Source organism: Thamnophis sirtalis, unplaced genomic scaffold (assembly GCF_051295495.1).
Source record: "Thamnophis sirtalis isolate CommonGarterSnake01/CBP01778 unplaced genomic scaffold, rThaSir2_p1.2 scaffold_15, whole genome shotgun sequence".
NCBI lineage: Eukaryota > Metazoa > Chordata > Lepidosauria > Squamata > Natricidae > Thamnophis > Thamnophis sirtalis.
Genome location: NW_028261395.1, coordinates 22,710,124 through 22,725,976, shown reverse-complemented (window position 1 = coordinate 22,725,976; position 15,853 = coordinate 22,710,124). Strand labels below are relative to the sequence as shown.

Genomic DNA, 15,853 nt, shown 5'->3' with positions numbered 1-15,853 from the left:
AGAGGTGATGGACAAAAAGCTGGTTTTAACAGGGTGGCCCCTAAGATCATTGGGCGCAGCCACAGTGCAAGGCGCTGATCCTTAATCAAGATTAAATGGGATGCCTGAACTCCAGGTACTTCAACTGTCTCCTTCTTTAATGTGGCTTAGCTTGGCAGGCCCTAGGGCAGTGTTTCTCAACCTGGGCCATCTGAAGATGTGTGGACTTCAACTGAAATTTAGGAGGTTGAGAAACACAGATGCTTTGTAAAGAGTCCTTGTGCTTGGAAAAGGCTCAGCTTGCACTGCTGCGTCCAAGAAACCCTTTCATTTCACAATGGGATAGGAATGACAACATTATGGCAAGTCACCAGGTCAGCTAGCTATTCAGACTTAATCTGGCATTTTTATCCACCTATTGAGTCCTTCCCAAGGACCTGAGATAGGCAGATGTAGATGCTTAATAATATTAAAGGTATTGTTACATGATCTAAGCTGTTCCAAGTTTTGCAATTCATTTCTGCAATTGATTTTTTTAACAATTAAAATCATTATGGTTCATTGGACAGTCAGCCAGATGTTTAGACTGGATTTGGCATTTTTATCCACCTAGTAAGTCCTTCCTAAGGACCTGGGAGAGGCAGAAGTTATTAAAGGTGTTGTTGCAGAATGGAAGCTGTTCCAGTAAAGCTGCCTTTTACAACTGATTGATAGTAAATTTCTCAAAGACAATATTATTATGGGATAGGCAGATGTGAACGTTTGATGATGTAAAACAGTGTTTCTCAACCTTAGCATAGCTGGCTGGGGGATTCTGGGAGTTGAAGTCCACAGGACGTCACCAAGGTTGAGAAACACTGATGTAAAAGGATGAAAACTGTTCCAAGTAAAGCTGCCTTTTACAATTGACCGATGGGGATTCTGTTAATGCCTATTATTATTATTGTTATTATACTACAATTGTATCACAGCGGCCAGTTGTTTCGCTGGATTATTATTATTATACAATTGTATCACAGCGGCCAGTTGTTTTGCCGGATTTGGCATTGGTTACTAGTCAGGCCCCACCCAGAGGCCTAGGATTATTATTATTATTATTATACTACAATTGTATCACAGCGGCCAGTTGTTTCGCTGGATTATTATTATTATACAATTGTATCACAGCGGCCAGTTGTTTCGCCGGATTTGGCATTGGTTACTAGTCGGGCCCCACCCAGGGGCCTAGGACGTCGTAACGTGTTTTCGCAATATGCGTGCAGATCCAAGCAGTGCCGCTTTTTGCATTTGACTGATGGTGATTTTGTCAATTTTTAACTCTTTTAAATGTAATTCCAGTGCTTTTGGAATAGCACCCAGTGTGCCAATTACCACTGGAATTATCACTGCTGGTTTGTGCCATAGTCGTTGAATTTCGATTTTTAAGTCCTGGTATCTTGCAATTTTTTCATGTTCTTTCTCGGCGACCCTGCTATCACCTGGTATTGCGATGTCTATGATTGTGACCTTATTTTTCTCAACCAGTGTGATGTCTGGTGTATTATGTGCCAGTATTTTGTCGGTTTGTATACGGAAATCCCACAAGATCTTGACCATCTGATTTTCGGTGACTTTTTCAGGCTGATGTTCCCACCAGTTTGTTGCTGTTTTAATATTATAATTTTTGCACAAATTCCAATGGATCATTTGTGCTACTGAATTGTGCCGCAATTTATAATCAGTCTGCACGATTTTTTTACAGCAGCTGAGTATGTGGTCAACAGTTTCATCAGCTTCTTTGCAAAGTCTGCATTTGGCATCATCAGAGGATTTTTCGATTTTGGCCTTAATGGCATTTGTGCGGATAGCTTGTTCTTGCGCAGCCAGGATTAGTGACTCTGTTTCTTTCTTTAATGTACCTGTTGTTAACCATAACCAAGTTTGTTCACTGTCCACTTTATCTTTTATTTTTTCCAGAAATTGGCCATGCAGTGCTTTGTTCTGCCAACTCTCCATTCTTGATTTTATCACATCTTTTCTGTATTCTTGTTTTGTCTGTTGGGCCTTCAGTAGATTTTTGTTCTTTACTTCGATTAATAGATGTTCTTGACTTTCTTTTAAATAATCAGCCAGTCCATGTTTTTCTTCTTCAACTGTTTGCTTCACTTGTAATAATCCTCTGCCACCTGATTTTCGGGGCAGATATAGTCTATCAGTATCACCACGTGGATGTAAACTGTAGTGCATTGTCATTAGTTTCCTGGTTTTTCGGTCCAAAAGGTCCAAATCAGCTTGTGTCCAGTTAACTATACCAGCTGTGTATCTTATAACTGGTATTGCCCAGGTATTTATGGCCTTGATTGTATTTCCACCATTCAATTTAGATTTTAAAATTTTCCTAACTCTGCTGGTGTACTCTCGCCTGACAATAGTTTTTACTTCTCCATGCTTGATGTTATCCAACTGCAGAATACCTAAGTATTTGTAGGCTTCATTTTCTTTGCATTTAATTAATTGGCTATTGGGCATTTCAATTCCCTCACATGCAGTGATTTTGCCCCTTTTTATGGATACAGTGGCGCATTTTTCCATGCCAAACTGCATTGAAATATTGGTGCTGAATACTCGGACTGTGTTTGTCAATGATTGGATTTCTATTTCTGACTTTCCATAGAGTTTCAAATCATCCATATACAGTAAATGCAAAATTTTTTCAGCTTCTTTGGCTGTTTGGTAGCCTAATTTCATTTTTTTAAAGATTATTGATAGTGGGATCATTGCGATGATGAAGAGGTGAAAGTGAATCACCCTGGAAAATTCCTCGCTTGATATTAACCATTCCGTAGATCTCATTCCCTACTGCCATCTCAGTTCTCCATTGTTTCATTGCCTTTTCAGTAAAGGATGTAATATTTTTGCTAATGCCAGTTGTTTCTAAGCATTTTATGATCCAACTATGTGGCAGTGAGTCAAATGTCTTTTTGTAATCAATCCAGACCATATTCAAGTTCGTTTTTCTGTTCTTACAATTTTCTAATATCATTTTATGGATTATTATTATTATTATTATTATTATTATTATTATTATTATTATTATTATTATTATTATTATTATGTGGTTAATCTTTGGTGAGATTCACAGCCTTTGGGACTGGTTGATAGCTCAACAGCTCAAGTCCTAACCAAGGACCTAAGAACTGTTAAGGTAACGTCGGAGGATATAAGCTGTTCCAAGTAGGATGGTTTTTTTGTTGAATCAGAATGTTCAAGTCTGATAAATTTAAAATTTCCAAATAGCGAGGTAGCCCTTTAGGTATTGCTCCAAGGGCGCCAATTACAATCGGGACAACATACGATTTCTTTTGCCACAGTCGCTCAACTTCAATTTGCAAGTCCTGGTACTTTGTGATTTTTTCTTGCTGTTTATCTTCAATTCATGCATCTTCAGGTATTGCAATGTCAATGAACCATGCTTTTTTCTTTTCAACTATTGTTATGTCAGGTGTGTTGTGGGCCAAGCGCCTGTGGGTCTGAATTCTGAAGTCCCACAAGATCTTGACTTTCTCATTCTCTAAAACCTTCTCAACCTGATGTTCCCAGTGGTTTTTGCTGTACTCAAATCCAAACTTTTGGCACAATTTCCAGTGAATGATCTTAGCAACACGGTCATGGCGTTGTAGGTAGTCAGTTTGTGAAATTTTGCTGCACCCACTGATCAAGTGGTCGACTGTCTTGTCTTTCTCATTACAGAGGCGACATTTGCTGTTGGTGATAACATGTTGAATTTTTGCCTTCATGCAGTTTGTGGCTAAGGCTTGTTCTTGAACTGCCAAAATAAAGCGTTCTGTTTCTTTTTTCAGTGCTCCTGATCTTAACCAGTTCCAAGTTAGCTTTTGGACAGCTTTGCCTTCAATACTTTTCAAGTATTGGCTATGCATACCTTTGTTTTTCCAATTTTCAGCTCACTTCTCAATTACTTCTTTCTTATATTCAGCTTTTGACTTAGTTGTCTTTAAAAGGCCTCCTTTATTTACTTCCTTAATCATTGGTTCTTCACTTTTCTGGATGTAATCATTCAAGCTGTGTTTTTCTTCTTCCACAGTCTGTTTTACTTGTAAGAGTCCTCAACCACCCTCTGCTCTTAGTAGATATAATCAGTCAACATCACTTTTAGGGTGTAAAGCATGATTCATTGTCATAAGCTTCCTTGTTTTTCTGTCCAAATTGTCCAACTCCATCTGGGTCCAGTCAATTATTCCTGCAGAGTATCAAATCACAGGTATAGCCCAGGTATTTATGGCTTTTATGATGTTTCCTCCACTCAATTTGGACTTAAATATCTTGCGAATTTGTCAAATGTACTTGGCTGAAGTTAATTCTTTGACTTTATTATGCATTAAGTCAGAGGCCTCTAAAATCCCCAAGTATTCTTCTTCTGGTTTTATTGCCTTTATCATTTCTTCATTCTCAAGTTCTATTCCATCATCTTTTATGACTTTGCCTGCTTTGGTTGCCATTGTTGCACATTTGTCAATTCCAAACTGCATACCAATGTCTTGGCTAAATTCTTTTGTGCTTTCAATTAATAAATTCAGTTCAGCTTTTGTTTTACCAAACAGCTTCAAATCATCCATGTACACCAAGTGCAAAATTTTCAGTCCTTTCTTTGCAAGTTCGTATCCACAGTTCACCTTCCTCAAAATGATTGTCAGTGGTAGCATTGAGAGTATAAATAGTAGGGGTAGAAGGGAATCGCCCTGGAAAATGCCTTGTTTAATTTCAACTTCACCCAGTACTTCTTCATTAGCTATAAGCTTCATTTTCCAGAGGATGATGATGACGATGATTATGTTAGTCTTTGGTGAGATTCACAGCCTTTGGGGCTGGTTGGTAGCTCAACAGCTCGAGTCCTAAAAAAGGACCTAGGAACTGTTAAGGTAACGTCAGAGGATATAAGTTGTTCCAATTTATTTGTTATTTGTTAGTTATTTGTTATTATTATTATGTTTGTTGTTGTTGTTAAGGTAAAGGCTCCCCTTGCTCATATGTACTAGTCATTCCTGACTCTGGGGGGCGGTGGTCATCTCTGTTTCAAAGCCAAAGAGCCAGTGCTGTCTGAAGATGTCTCCGTGGTCTTGTGGCCGGCATGACTCAACAGCGAAAGCGCATGGAACATTGTTACCTTCCCACGAAAGGTGGTTCCTATTTTTATACTTGCATTTTTTATCTGCTTTCGAACTGCTAGGTTGGCAGAAGCTGGGACAAATAACACGAGCTCACTCTATTATGTGGCACTAGGGATTTGAACCGTTGAATTGCCAACCTTTCTGATCAACAAGCTCAGCGTCCTAGCCACATCCCTATGCTTATTATGCTTATTATTATTTGTTTTATTCATTAAATATTAAACTCAGTCAACTGAACCTTTAAAGATCTGTCACAAATACCATTGATTGGTGCTAATGGTTGAAATGGGTTGCTGCCAGCGTCCTAGATATCAACCATGTATTTTATTATTGTTGTTGTTGCTATTATTATTCATTGAACATGAAACTCAGTTAACTGAACATTTTAAAATGTATCACAAATATTATTGACTTGCACTGATGATTGATACAGGTTGCTGCAAGGGTCCTAGGTATCAACCAAATTTACAGGTGGCTGTTGCGTATAAACTGGGTTGACAAAATCACAAATGAGGAGGTGATAAGCGGCCTGGGAAAACCAAGGGAGATAATCAAAACCATTAAAAAGCAAAAGTTAAGAATATTTTGGTTATGTGATGTGACACCCAGAAAAATCCGGCATCCTTCACTTAATCCTCCAGGGAAAGTTTGAAGGAAAAAAGGTCCAGGCAGAAGAAGAACACAATGCTTCAAAACCTAACGGGCTGGTTTGGATGAAACTCGACAGCACTTTTTCATGTGGCTGTTGACAAAAATAGGATCACCAACGTCTGATGATGGATATGGCACAAGATTAGATAGGTAGGTAGGTAGGTAGGTAGGTAGGTAGGTAGGTAGGTAGGTAGATAGATAGATAGATAGATAGATAGATAGATAGATAGATAGATAGATGATGGATAGATAGGAGATAGATAGGTAAATAGATAGGAGAGAGATAGGAAATAGATAGGACATAGATGATAGATAGATAGATAGATAGATAGATAGATAGATAGATAGATAGATAGATAGATAGATAGATAGATAGACAGACAGACAGACAGACAGATAATAGGATGGATAGATAAGACAGGGTAGATAAGAGATAGACAGACACAGAGAGATAGGACATATGATTGCATATATTTTTTTAAATGGTGTGTTTACACACACAAAACACCCACCCCACTCAAGCGAATGAAGAATAGACTCACGCTCTACACACCCACAGCCGGCGCTGCCATCTTACCCGCTCGGGTCTCCCCGCAGCAACGGTGAGCGGGGCGAACGCGGGCCAATGGCGAACCACGCCTCGGTGCGGGGCAGTCCTTCCGGCGCGTTGCCGTGGCGCCGGCGCGGCCCACGCCTGCGCAGAGGGCGTCAGGGCGGGAGCGCGCTCCCGCCCGCCCCCGCGGGGCCGCCTTTAAAGGCAGCGGCCGCGGCCCGGCCGGCCGTCCCCGTCGCCGCCTCAGGAGTGCCGCCATCATGTACCGCCGCCTGGGAGAGTTGCTGGCGCCCGCCCGTGCCGCTGCTGCCGCCGCCTCGGCCTCTTGCCCGCCCTGCGCGGAGCCCTGCGCGGCCTCGGCCTTGCATCTGGCGGGGGCGCCCGGGGAGTCCCGGCGAGGCTACAGCCAGGCGGTAAGCCGCGAGGAGGCCTCCGAGGACGACCCGAACTTCTTCCGCATGGTGGAGGGCTTCTTCGACCGCGGCGCCGGCATCGTGGAGGACCAGCTGGTGTCCGGGCTGCGCACCCGCGAGAGCGCGGAGGAGAAGTTGCACCGCGTGCGGGGTATCCTGCGCATCATCAAGCCCTGCAACCACGTGCTGAGCGTCTCCTTCCCTATCAAGCGCGACAACGGCGAGTGGGAGGTGGTGGAGGGCTACCGCGCCCAGCACAGCCAGCACCGCACGCCCTGCAAGGGAGGTGAGCCCTTTCACACGTGCCCTCGCCGACACGCGTCAGAGAGGGAAGCAGGCAGACACGCGTGCAGGGCGGGCGCCCCGCCTACTCTCACCCTTGCAAAGGATCCGGGCCCTGTCGGGGCCGCCCTGCGTCCCTTCCGCGGCAAGGCTTCCCCAGACGCGGGTCTTTGGGCGTCGCCGCTTCTCTGAAATAAACACGGGTGTTGTTGTTTATTCCCCATACGTGGCCCGAGGAGATTTCCTTCCCCATCTCTGGGTCTCTTTTGGCCGTCGTGTGTGTGGCATACGAGGAAAGGAATGGGCACTCCCCCTTTAGGGTCCAGCCTGGCACAAATGCAGGAGCTCTCTCTCTCTGTTGTACTTTTGCTGGGAGTTAAAATGGATTTTATTTATCTTATTTATCCTGCAGAAATCTCTTGGAGAGCGATTGGTTTGCTAATGTACAGAAAGCCCTACAAACATTTATATGGATAGGATAATAAACGGTTCTCCATTGTCATTTTACTGCATCGTGTGACACACACACACACACACACACCACACACATGAATTCTTTATTGGCCTAGTGTGATCAGACACACAAGGAATTTGTCTTTGGTGCATATGCTCTCCGTGTACATAAAGAAAAATAAAATAGAATACATTCATCAAGAATCATAAGATGCAACACAGCGATAGTAATATGTTACTAATAAGCAATCAAATCATACTAGGAAACAAATACCAAAAAAATGTAAAGATACAAGCAACATGGTTATAGCCATAAATGGGAGGAGATAGGTAATAGGAAGGATGAGAAGAATAATAGTAATACAGGCTTGGTAAATAGTTTGACAGTGTTGAGGGAATTATTGGTTTAGCAGAGTGATGGCATTAGGGCAAAAAACTCCTTGTGTCTAGTTGTTCTTGTGTGCTGTGCTCTATAGCGTCTTTCTGAGGGTAGGAGTTGAAACAATTTATATTTGTATAATTGAATAATATAATTATTCAATATTCTATTCTCATATGGACAAAGACAATGGCATTTGATTGTTATTGTGGAATATACAGTTATTGTCCGGTTCTTAACATTGCAGGAAGCGATTTTCCTTCTCCTTTTAGGAATCTGGCCACCACCACCCCTTTAAAACTGGCTAGTGAAATTGGCTATTCTGTGTATTTTTTTAAAAAAATGGGTGTAACTTGCAAAGACTCGTTCTCTTTTTTTTAAATTTACCTTCCCACTCTGACGATATCTCCCATTCTCTGTGGTGCCAAGTTGTGTATGAATGGTGTGATATGTCAACTGCGATATTACAAATGGAAAAAAAATCTCTAAAAGTTGGTCCTGCCGAAATAATTAACAGCCCGCAACAATGGCAAATTCCTTGGCTTGGCCTCCTAGGGAACTCTTCTTTTTTTTCTTTTGCGGAATAGTACAGGGATTCTGTTACATGAATTTTTCAGTTATGGGAAAAGGTGTATGAGTGCAGTGGACAGTTGGGAGTGTTTATTGTGTTTGGTCTGCATTTGTGACTTCTGGTTTGCTTACTGTGAAGAAAAAGTTTTTGTGTTTTTTTCAAGATGGAAGTAACAGCTGATCTAATTCGTTTCATAGATAGGTCTTCTCTTTCCTGCTTCTTGCATAGATACATTTCCTAGGATCACGGCTTACACTATCCTGGTTAATCTTTAAACACTTGTGTAGTCCTCTTCAGCACAAGAACAGGAGATAATGGGCTTTGAGTATGGAAGTCACTGTAAGAATGAGCTGGCTATCAAAGAACCTTATAGCATTTTCCCTTAGTTGCTTCATACTAGGATATACCCTGGGATAAGAGGGGGAATTAAAGCCTTAATACTTGAAACAGAGATGGCTTCTTTGGTAGTTTAGCTGTTTATTGTGTGACTAAACAGTAAACAGAAAGGCCTGTGTGTTACACAGTGGCAACAAGATTGCCTTTGATGCTGTGTGGATCCCACAGGCATTCTTGCAAGGAAAAGGAGTGTAAGCAGTGCTCTTTGTTTGAACCACCCCTCCCTTAAAGGAGGCAAAAAGTAAGCTGAGAGTTGGCAGTATATACCCCTGCAGGCTAAAGAGAACATCTTTGGATATTGTGTGATTCATCACACCCATGTTTGTTTGAGCTACAGTTTTCTGTAAGAGCTCAAAGGTATCTTCCTCCAGTTCTCCCCAAAACAGCGAAGTTTCTCTGTAAGTTTGCACTGAGGAAGAGTTAAGAGGCTCAATCACACACTGGGTTTGTGTGGCTGTTTGTCCCCATCCCAATTCAACGCACTAGACTTACTGTGAATGTTGCAGTTAAAATGAATTGGAAAAACCACTCAGACATTTGTTTATCTTTGGTGTGCCGTCATTGACTTGTTCATATGTAGTATATCAGGCAGTTGATGATTGGTTAAGGACAAAACTGGCCAGAATGGTGAGAATTGCAAAACATCCTTTCCAGAGTGTTATCTGATTCCTTAGATAAAAAAAACCTGCGCCAAAGGTTAGAAAGGTATATTTTTATATAATGGAGACATACCATCCTCTGGAGGAGATTTGGCTCCTCCCTTCAGTCCCCTGTGTGATAAACAAGCTTTCTGCAAGTTCCGACAATTTCCTGCAGTCCATAGTTCATCCTTGTTTGAGTTTCACGAGAAAAAGAAAAGTTTTCCGTGGAGTTTGCAGGAGCCTGCCGTTCCATAGGTTTGAAAGAGACTACTAGGTTGCCCAAGAGCCAATTAATTGCTGGAAATTTGTGTTTTGGGTGCTTTATTTTTGTTCAGTTGCTTGATCTTCAGAGAGTAAGAACACTCAGCGTTTATATCAGCATATCAAAATGTATATTTTTATTTGATCATGAGGTTTACAAAAGAAACGCTGAAGAACCTCTGTGGAAGGTTTCAGATGTGAAGTTTATGCGACTGGGAAATAGGGTCTCTTGGAATTCTTTGAATACGAGTGGTCCAAGTTTAGCTTGTCCAGATTAGTTTGGACACAAGGTTTAAAAATTCCATTGTGGCCACTGAAACACATTGAATAAAGTAATTGTTTTGATCAAGATATTTTGTCCTTTAACGTTTACATAGGAGGATAATTTCAAAAATTACTCAAGGCAAATGCAATATTTTCTTGCACTTTCTGGCATCCAGATTGGTTTCTTGGTGTGCTTGGTGTTGTAACAATAATCTTGACATAACTATCGCCACATAATACAATCTCTCCAAAGTTGCTGACAAAGTTCTACATCCCAATGTCATTCTCTTAAGAACCATAATATTTTCCCCAACCTATGTAGGAAACCAAAATCCATTTAATATCGATCTCCAAATCCTTGTAACCAAAAAGAAAAGTCTTGCTTGAGGAGCTTCAGTAAATTGAATTGCCTTCTTTGAGCTTCCCAGTGCTGGTAAATAACAGCAGCTTCCAAGAACCCTGCAGATATTCTGTATTTTAGTGTGGTGGACTGCATGACTCTCCCATACCAATCTCTAGGCTGCCAAAGCAGCTTTAGAGTGTTTTAATTATTTGCTTGTGAATGTTTTCTACAAAGAAGGGAAGGTTGGGAAAGATAATAGATTCATAACATGGATATGACGTGCCTATGGTCATTGTTGCTTTTTGGCCTAGGTGATGTTTAGAAGACACAAGTAATCCAAGAGTAAAATGGACCCACTGTCAAGCAATAGGGAAATCAAAAGATCCAGGCAGTTCAAATGGGTATAAAGATTTATTGCAAGCTTAAGCTCTCTACAAGTATCTGAACTACTAATGGTCAAAGCAAATATGCAGTAGATAAGAGTCAGAGGAATTCAAGGTGGACTGGACTTAGATCTCTTGTGGGCGTTAAGGGACTTGATACTAATGATGCTAATCACTCCCCCTCCCTCAGGCTCAGCCTGGTCATTTCCTACATCCACTTGCTTTTTGTGGATTTGCTCCAATTTTCTTTTTGTTTCCTTAACACCCTCATCCAGGTCATGGTTGTACCAAAAGTGCTTTTTCAAGAGGCAACTGGACTTTCTGTTTTTTCCTTGAAGACGTTTTGCTTCTCATTCTTGGATAAGAAACAAAATGTCTTCAAAGAAAAAACAAAGCCCAGTTGCCTCTTGAAAAAGCACATTTGGGACTTCACACCCTCCCTTTTTCTGTATTTAATTTGTTAATTGTTTTATCTTATTTGTCTTTTTAATAAGGCTTGTTGGTAATTGCAAATTGGGATAAGGCAGTCTTCCTTCTCTGTAACATTAAAATTTCACACCAACTTATATATTATCCATTGTTCACATAATGCGTAAGTAACAGAAGCAACGCTAGCAGTTTCTGGTATAGTCCATGGATTTGACAATAGTGAGACCCCTCTAATATAACCATCTCACATGCTTTGGATTTTGGTATATTTCGGGGGTGTCGCTGAATTATTCCTTGACAAATAAAATTATGAAAGAAAAATTACTATGTTTTAAAGCTTGATCATCTGTAATAAAGTTTAAACCTTGAATCTTTGGAGGTCCTTTAAATAATTCCATTGGGGTATTGAACTAATTTGAATTGCTGGTCCATGGCAACATCCCTATCTTTAGAAAGTAGTACATGTTGTGATGTTGAAAAACCTTGAACAAAGTTTTGATTTCTAGTCAGGAATTCTTGACTACCATACTTTGACTTTTGGAAGGATGTTTTGTAAATTCAAGAAGCAGGAATCTATTTCCAAACTTTATTGAGTATTCCTTGATAATAAATTACGCCCTATTTTTTTTGAAAATTCAGATACGTATTCTTTTAAACCATAGTAAATAAAAATCTGATATGACATTTAGCAAGAAGCAAGAACAAGTATTAAAAATGGAAATGTGGAATAAAAAGTAAAGTGTTCTTTTGCCTTTTGTAAAATCTGTGAATTCTCATAAGAATCAATGATTGTATTTGGCATATTTATAGTTGATGATGTAAGCCTGGCTGTTTCAGAGCAGATATATTTGCCCAAAATCCCAAGATTGGTTTTTTTGGAGTGCTTTTAGAAACAACTCAGGGCTATTTCATCACCTGAGAAATATTTTCAATCTGTATTCCAAATCAACTGGACTAATTAGGTATATATCTTACTATGCTTCGCTGAATTTTTGGATTTCATTTTTAAATGGCTGTGGTTATCCAAACCTGCACATTGTGACTTCTAAGAGCATCTCTAGATATGCCATTAAATTAACTAATAAAAACTGGTTTGCTTCCTAAATATTTATTAAAAACTTTAAAAAAATACATTTTCAATAATGGAAAGAAAAGCAACAGCATCATGAATAGATTAAAAATACTTAGCCTTAATTTTGTAAGGATTTTTTAAAAGGCTATTCTCTCTGTTTTCCCTCTCCCCCTGTCCCCCCCTTTTCTCTCAGCTATAAGGAAAACCATGCAAACAATCCACAATAAATCATAATACAGTAAAGAGTGCACTGGTGTTAGTTTGCCTGTATGATCATGTGCTTAGAGGTTGTGCTTCAGAAGAAACTACAGCTGCTCCTATTTATCATATGGACAGCTGTCCAGAGAACTAAAAGTGTCCTAACAAGGTACAGGAAACAGGAATGACCTTCTAGTAATGGAGCGCCCTATGTTAATCTCTACTCTTTATCCAGACTCTAGCAGAGATACCCTATCTTAAAGGAGACCATTGTTCCTGTAGAAACAATCGTGTTGAATAAATAGTCCTGTTGACATTTTGTCTTTGTTTTTGTACTTTGGATCAACTACTAGAGCTGTGATGGCGAACTTATGGCACATGGAACCATATTTGCCGGCACTGCAGCCTCAACTCCGGCGCACACTGTCCAGCTGATTTTCAGCCTTCCAGAGGGCCAGGGGAGGCCATTTCCGGAGGCTTTCCTGAAGCCAGGGGAGGGCGAAAACGGCATCCCCTGAAGGCCCTCTGGAAGGCGGAAACAGATCGTTTCCAAACTTCCGGTTGGACCCCTTTTTCATCCTCCCCAGGCCCCGGAGGCTTTCCTGAAGCCTGGGGAGGGTGAAAAATTGGCAACTTTACTGCCAATTGTATGTGGATTTATTCCTAATATCTATAGGTAGGATCCTTGCTTCACCATGTTTTTGTATCACTATTCACAAACTGTATTGCATTCGCTACTCACAAAATTATTGCAGTGTGTAAGCAGTTGCTAAATTGTGTGTGTGCGTACAGTTTTACCTACAAGTCTTGTCTCTTCCAGAAGGGAGTTAAAAGCTCACAAATTGAACATTTTTTCAGGATTCTTTGGTGATTTTTCATTGCTGCTTCAGTACAAAGGAGACGAATCTGTTCTTTGCAGATTGTGATGTCCTAGTTGGTTAACTTTCTTTTTCGGGTGTGCCGGAGGGAAAGAAAATCCTTAACAAACAACATCTTGTGCCAGTTCCAGTGGAAAGTTTAACCATGGCTGTGAGTCATTTTGTAGTCGGAGGCTTTTATAACAGAAAAACGAATTGCCTGAGCGTTTAAACAAAGTGAAGCTTAGCCTTGGTTGGGCAAGAATACTGCTAACTTTGGTGCAGTTTTTCTTGCATTTCTAATGGCTGTTTTATTCCATCTCTTGGAATAAAAGGCACAAAAGAACAGAACAGAATAACAGAATTGGAAGGGACTCTGGAGATCTTCTAATCCAACCCCCTCCTGAGGCAGGGAAACCCTATTCCAGGGGTGTCAAACTCAAGGCCCAGGGACCAGATCTGGCCCTTGGGGTGTTTAGATCGGGCCCCTGGGGCCACCCTGGAAACAGTAAAGGACTGGCCAATGGTGCCTCTGCCAGCAAAAATGGAGCTTCGGAGGGTTGCACACGGCCTTCCCGAGCTCTGTTTTCACTGGCAGAGGTGGTATTCATCCGGTTCGGACAGGTTCACCTGAACCGGTAGTGAAAATTGCAGGTGGACCCACCCGCCCCTGCTCTGTGCAGTCCTATTTAGGCATGTTTTTGAGGCGGCTGCATGCATGGAAGGCATGTGTGCATGCGCGAGCAAAAGATGCATGGAAGGCTGGCCGCATGCATTGAAGCAAGTGGAGCGGGGGTGCAGGGCGAACCAGTGGTAACAAAATATGAAACCCACTGCTGGTTGTAGGAGGCTATTGCAGCTGAAAATGGAGGTCGGGGACCTGTTTTTGCTGGCAGAGTGCTTTAGCCAGCACAGGCGCCCCTGACATGAGTGACATTGAGCTGGCCATGCCCACCCCGGCCATGATCATCCCGGTCTCTCGAGGTCAAAACACAACCCTTGATTTCAATGAAATCAAGTTTGACACTTCAGCCCAATTCCATTTCAGACGAGTGGCTGTCCAGTCCCTTCTTGAAGACCTCCAACAATGAAGCAGCCACAACTTCTGGAGACAAGTTCAATTGCAATAAATTTGATTAGGACGATGGACTGAATCTTAACCATACCTTAGCCTGTGAAATGAAATACAGGGCGATGGAAGAGAATAAATGTAGCTCATAGTTGAGCTGCGGAGTTCTTGGTGCTCTCTGAGCTTGGTTGTTTACTTGCAGATGTTTCTTTTTGCAATTATAATAGGTAACATCAGCTTGAGGGACCGCGAAACAGTTTTCCAGATTTAAGGCAGAGTAAAAGATTCATATGCATAAGTTAGGCCCCGTTATTAGGTACTTAGTTTTGTTTTCAAAGTTGTTCCTATTTATTCCCAAATACCATTTTGATAACATATTCTCTTAATGTGTCTTTTATTATTCCTTGTGCATAACCAAACTCTCCATTACATTCAAAAACACTTTCTTAATAGCCATAATTTTTATAATCCTATCAAACGAAGTACATTCATTTTCTCTTTCTTTCTAGTTAATGGGAGATTTCCATTATGTCGTTCAGTGACCTGCCATTGCTTTTAAGTTGGTGGATAGCATGCTGTGTTTCATTGCTTTGTGCCTCCAACTTGGTAAATTTTAATTGTTAAAAGAAGAGTGCAATGAGAGTGGCTGTGAACTTGCTCCTTGCTTAGTTGTGGAAGGTTAGGGAACATTAAATAAGAGAGCAGGAAACAGGCTACCTCAGATGAACGTGCAGCCAGAAAGCTGGAAATGAGGAAGTGATAGCTTCCTGTACAGCAGACTTTGCAAAATGAAGTTGTTCACTGCAGGCATTAAAAAGTAATTCATCTCTTTTTCATAAAAGTAAATACTTGATTGACCAGATAACACAGAATAGAACCAGTAGTTGGCGTATACCAGAGACATTCTACACTTGTGTTAGCATGTTTTATTTTTTAGCCAAAGGGCAGTGGTGGGATTCCAAAACTTTTACTACCAGTTCTGTGGATGTGGCTTAGTGGGTATGACAGGGGAAGGTTACTGCAAAATCCCCATTTCCTCCCAATCAGCTGGGACTCGGGAGGCAGAGAATAGATGGGGGTGGGACCAGTCAGAGGTGGCATTGATTCTCCAGAACTGGTCAGAACCTGCTGAACACCACTTCTGCCAAAGGAGACATGATGGCTCAGCGGTTAAAGACGCTGAAGCTGACAGCCTGGGTTCAGGACCCGAGTGCTGCACGACAGGGTGAGCTCCCGTTCCTTGCTCCAACAGTTCAAAAGCATGCAAAATGCAAGTAGATAAATAGGCACCACTCTGGGTGGGAAGGTAACAGGTTCCGTGTGCTCAACGTATCGTCACGCTGGCCACATGACCACGGAAATAACTTTGGATAATGCTGGCTTCCTCAGCTAAGAAATGGAGATTGGCACCATTCCCCCTGAGTCGGACATGACTGGACAGAGGAAACCTTTACTTTTTTATATTTTAGCAGTTGGATCCAGGATATTGTGGAC

At 41.3% G+C, this 15,853-nt stretch overlaps 2 protein-coding genes across 7 annotated transcripts in view; one reads left to right on the top strand and one right to left on the bottom strand.

The window, feature by feature from the left end:
• SHLD2 (shieldin complex subunit 2) overlaps positions 1-6,476 on the bottom strand; it is a 40,344-nt gene extending 33,868 nt beyond the window's left edge. The window contains exon 1 of one of the 6 annotated variants that reach the window (XM_087701925.1): positions 6,373-6,476. The gene's annotated coding sequence lies outside the window, so the exon portion shown is untranslated. Of the gene's footprint in view, positions 1-6,307 lie in introns of all 6 variants that reach the window. The other 5 variants (XM_087701923.1, XM_087701921.1, XM_087701922.1 and 2 more) reach the window with 5 other exon arrangements.
• A 64-nt stretch (positions 6,477-6,540) lies between these two features.
• GLUD1 (glutamate dehydrogenase 1) overlaps positions 6,541-15,853 on the top strand; it is a 31,050-nt gene continuing 21,737 nt past the window's right edge. The window contains exon 1 of the mRNA XM_087701930.1: positions 6,541-7,047. Coding sequence (XP_087558056.1) covers positions 6,609-7,047 — 439 coding nt within the window. The 5' untranslated portion in view covers positions 6,541-6,608. The remainder of the gene's footprint in view (positions 7,048-15,853) is intronic.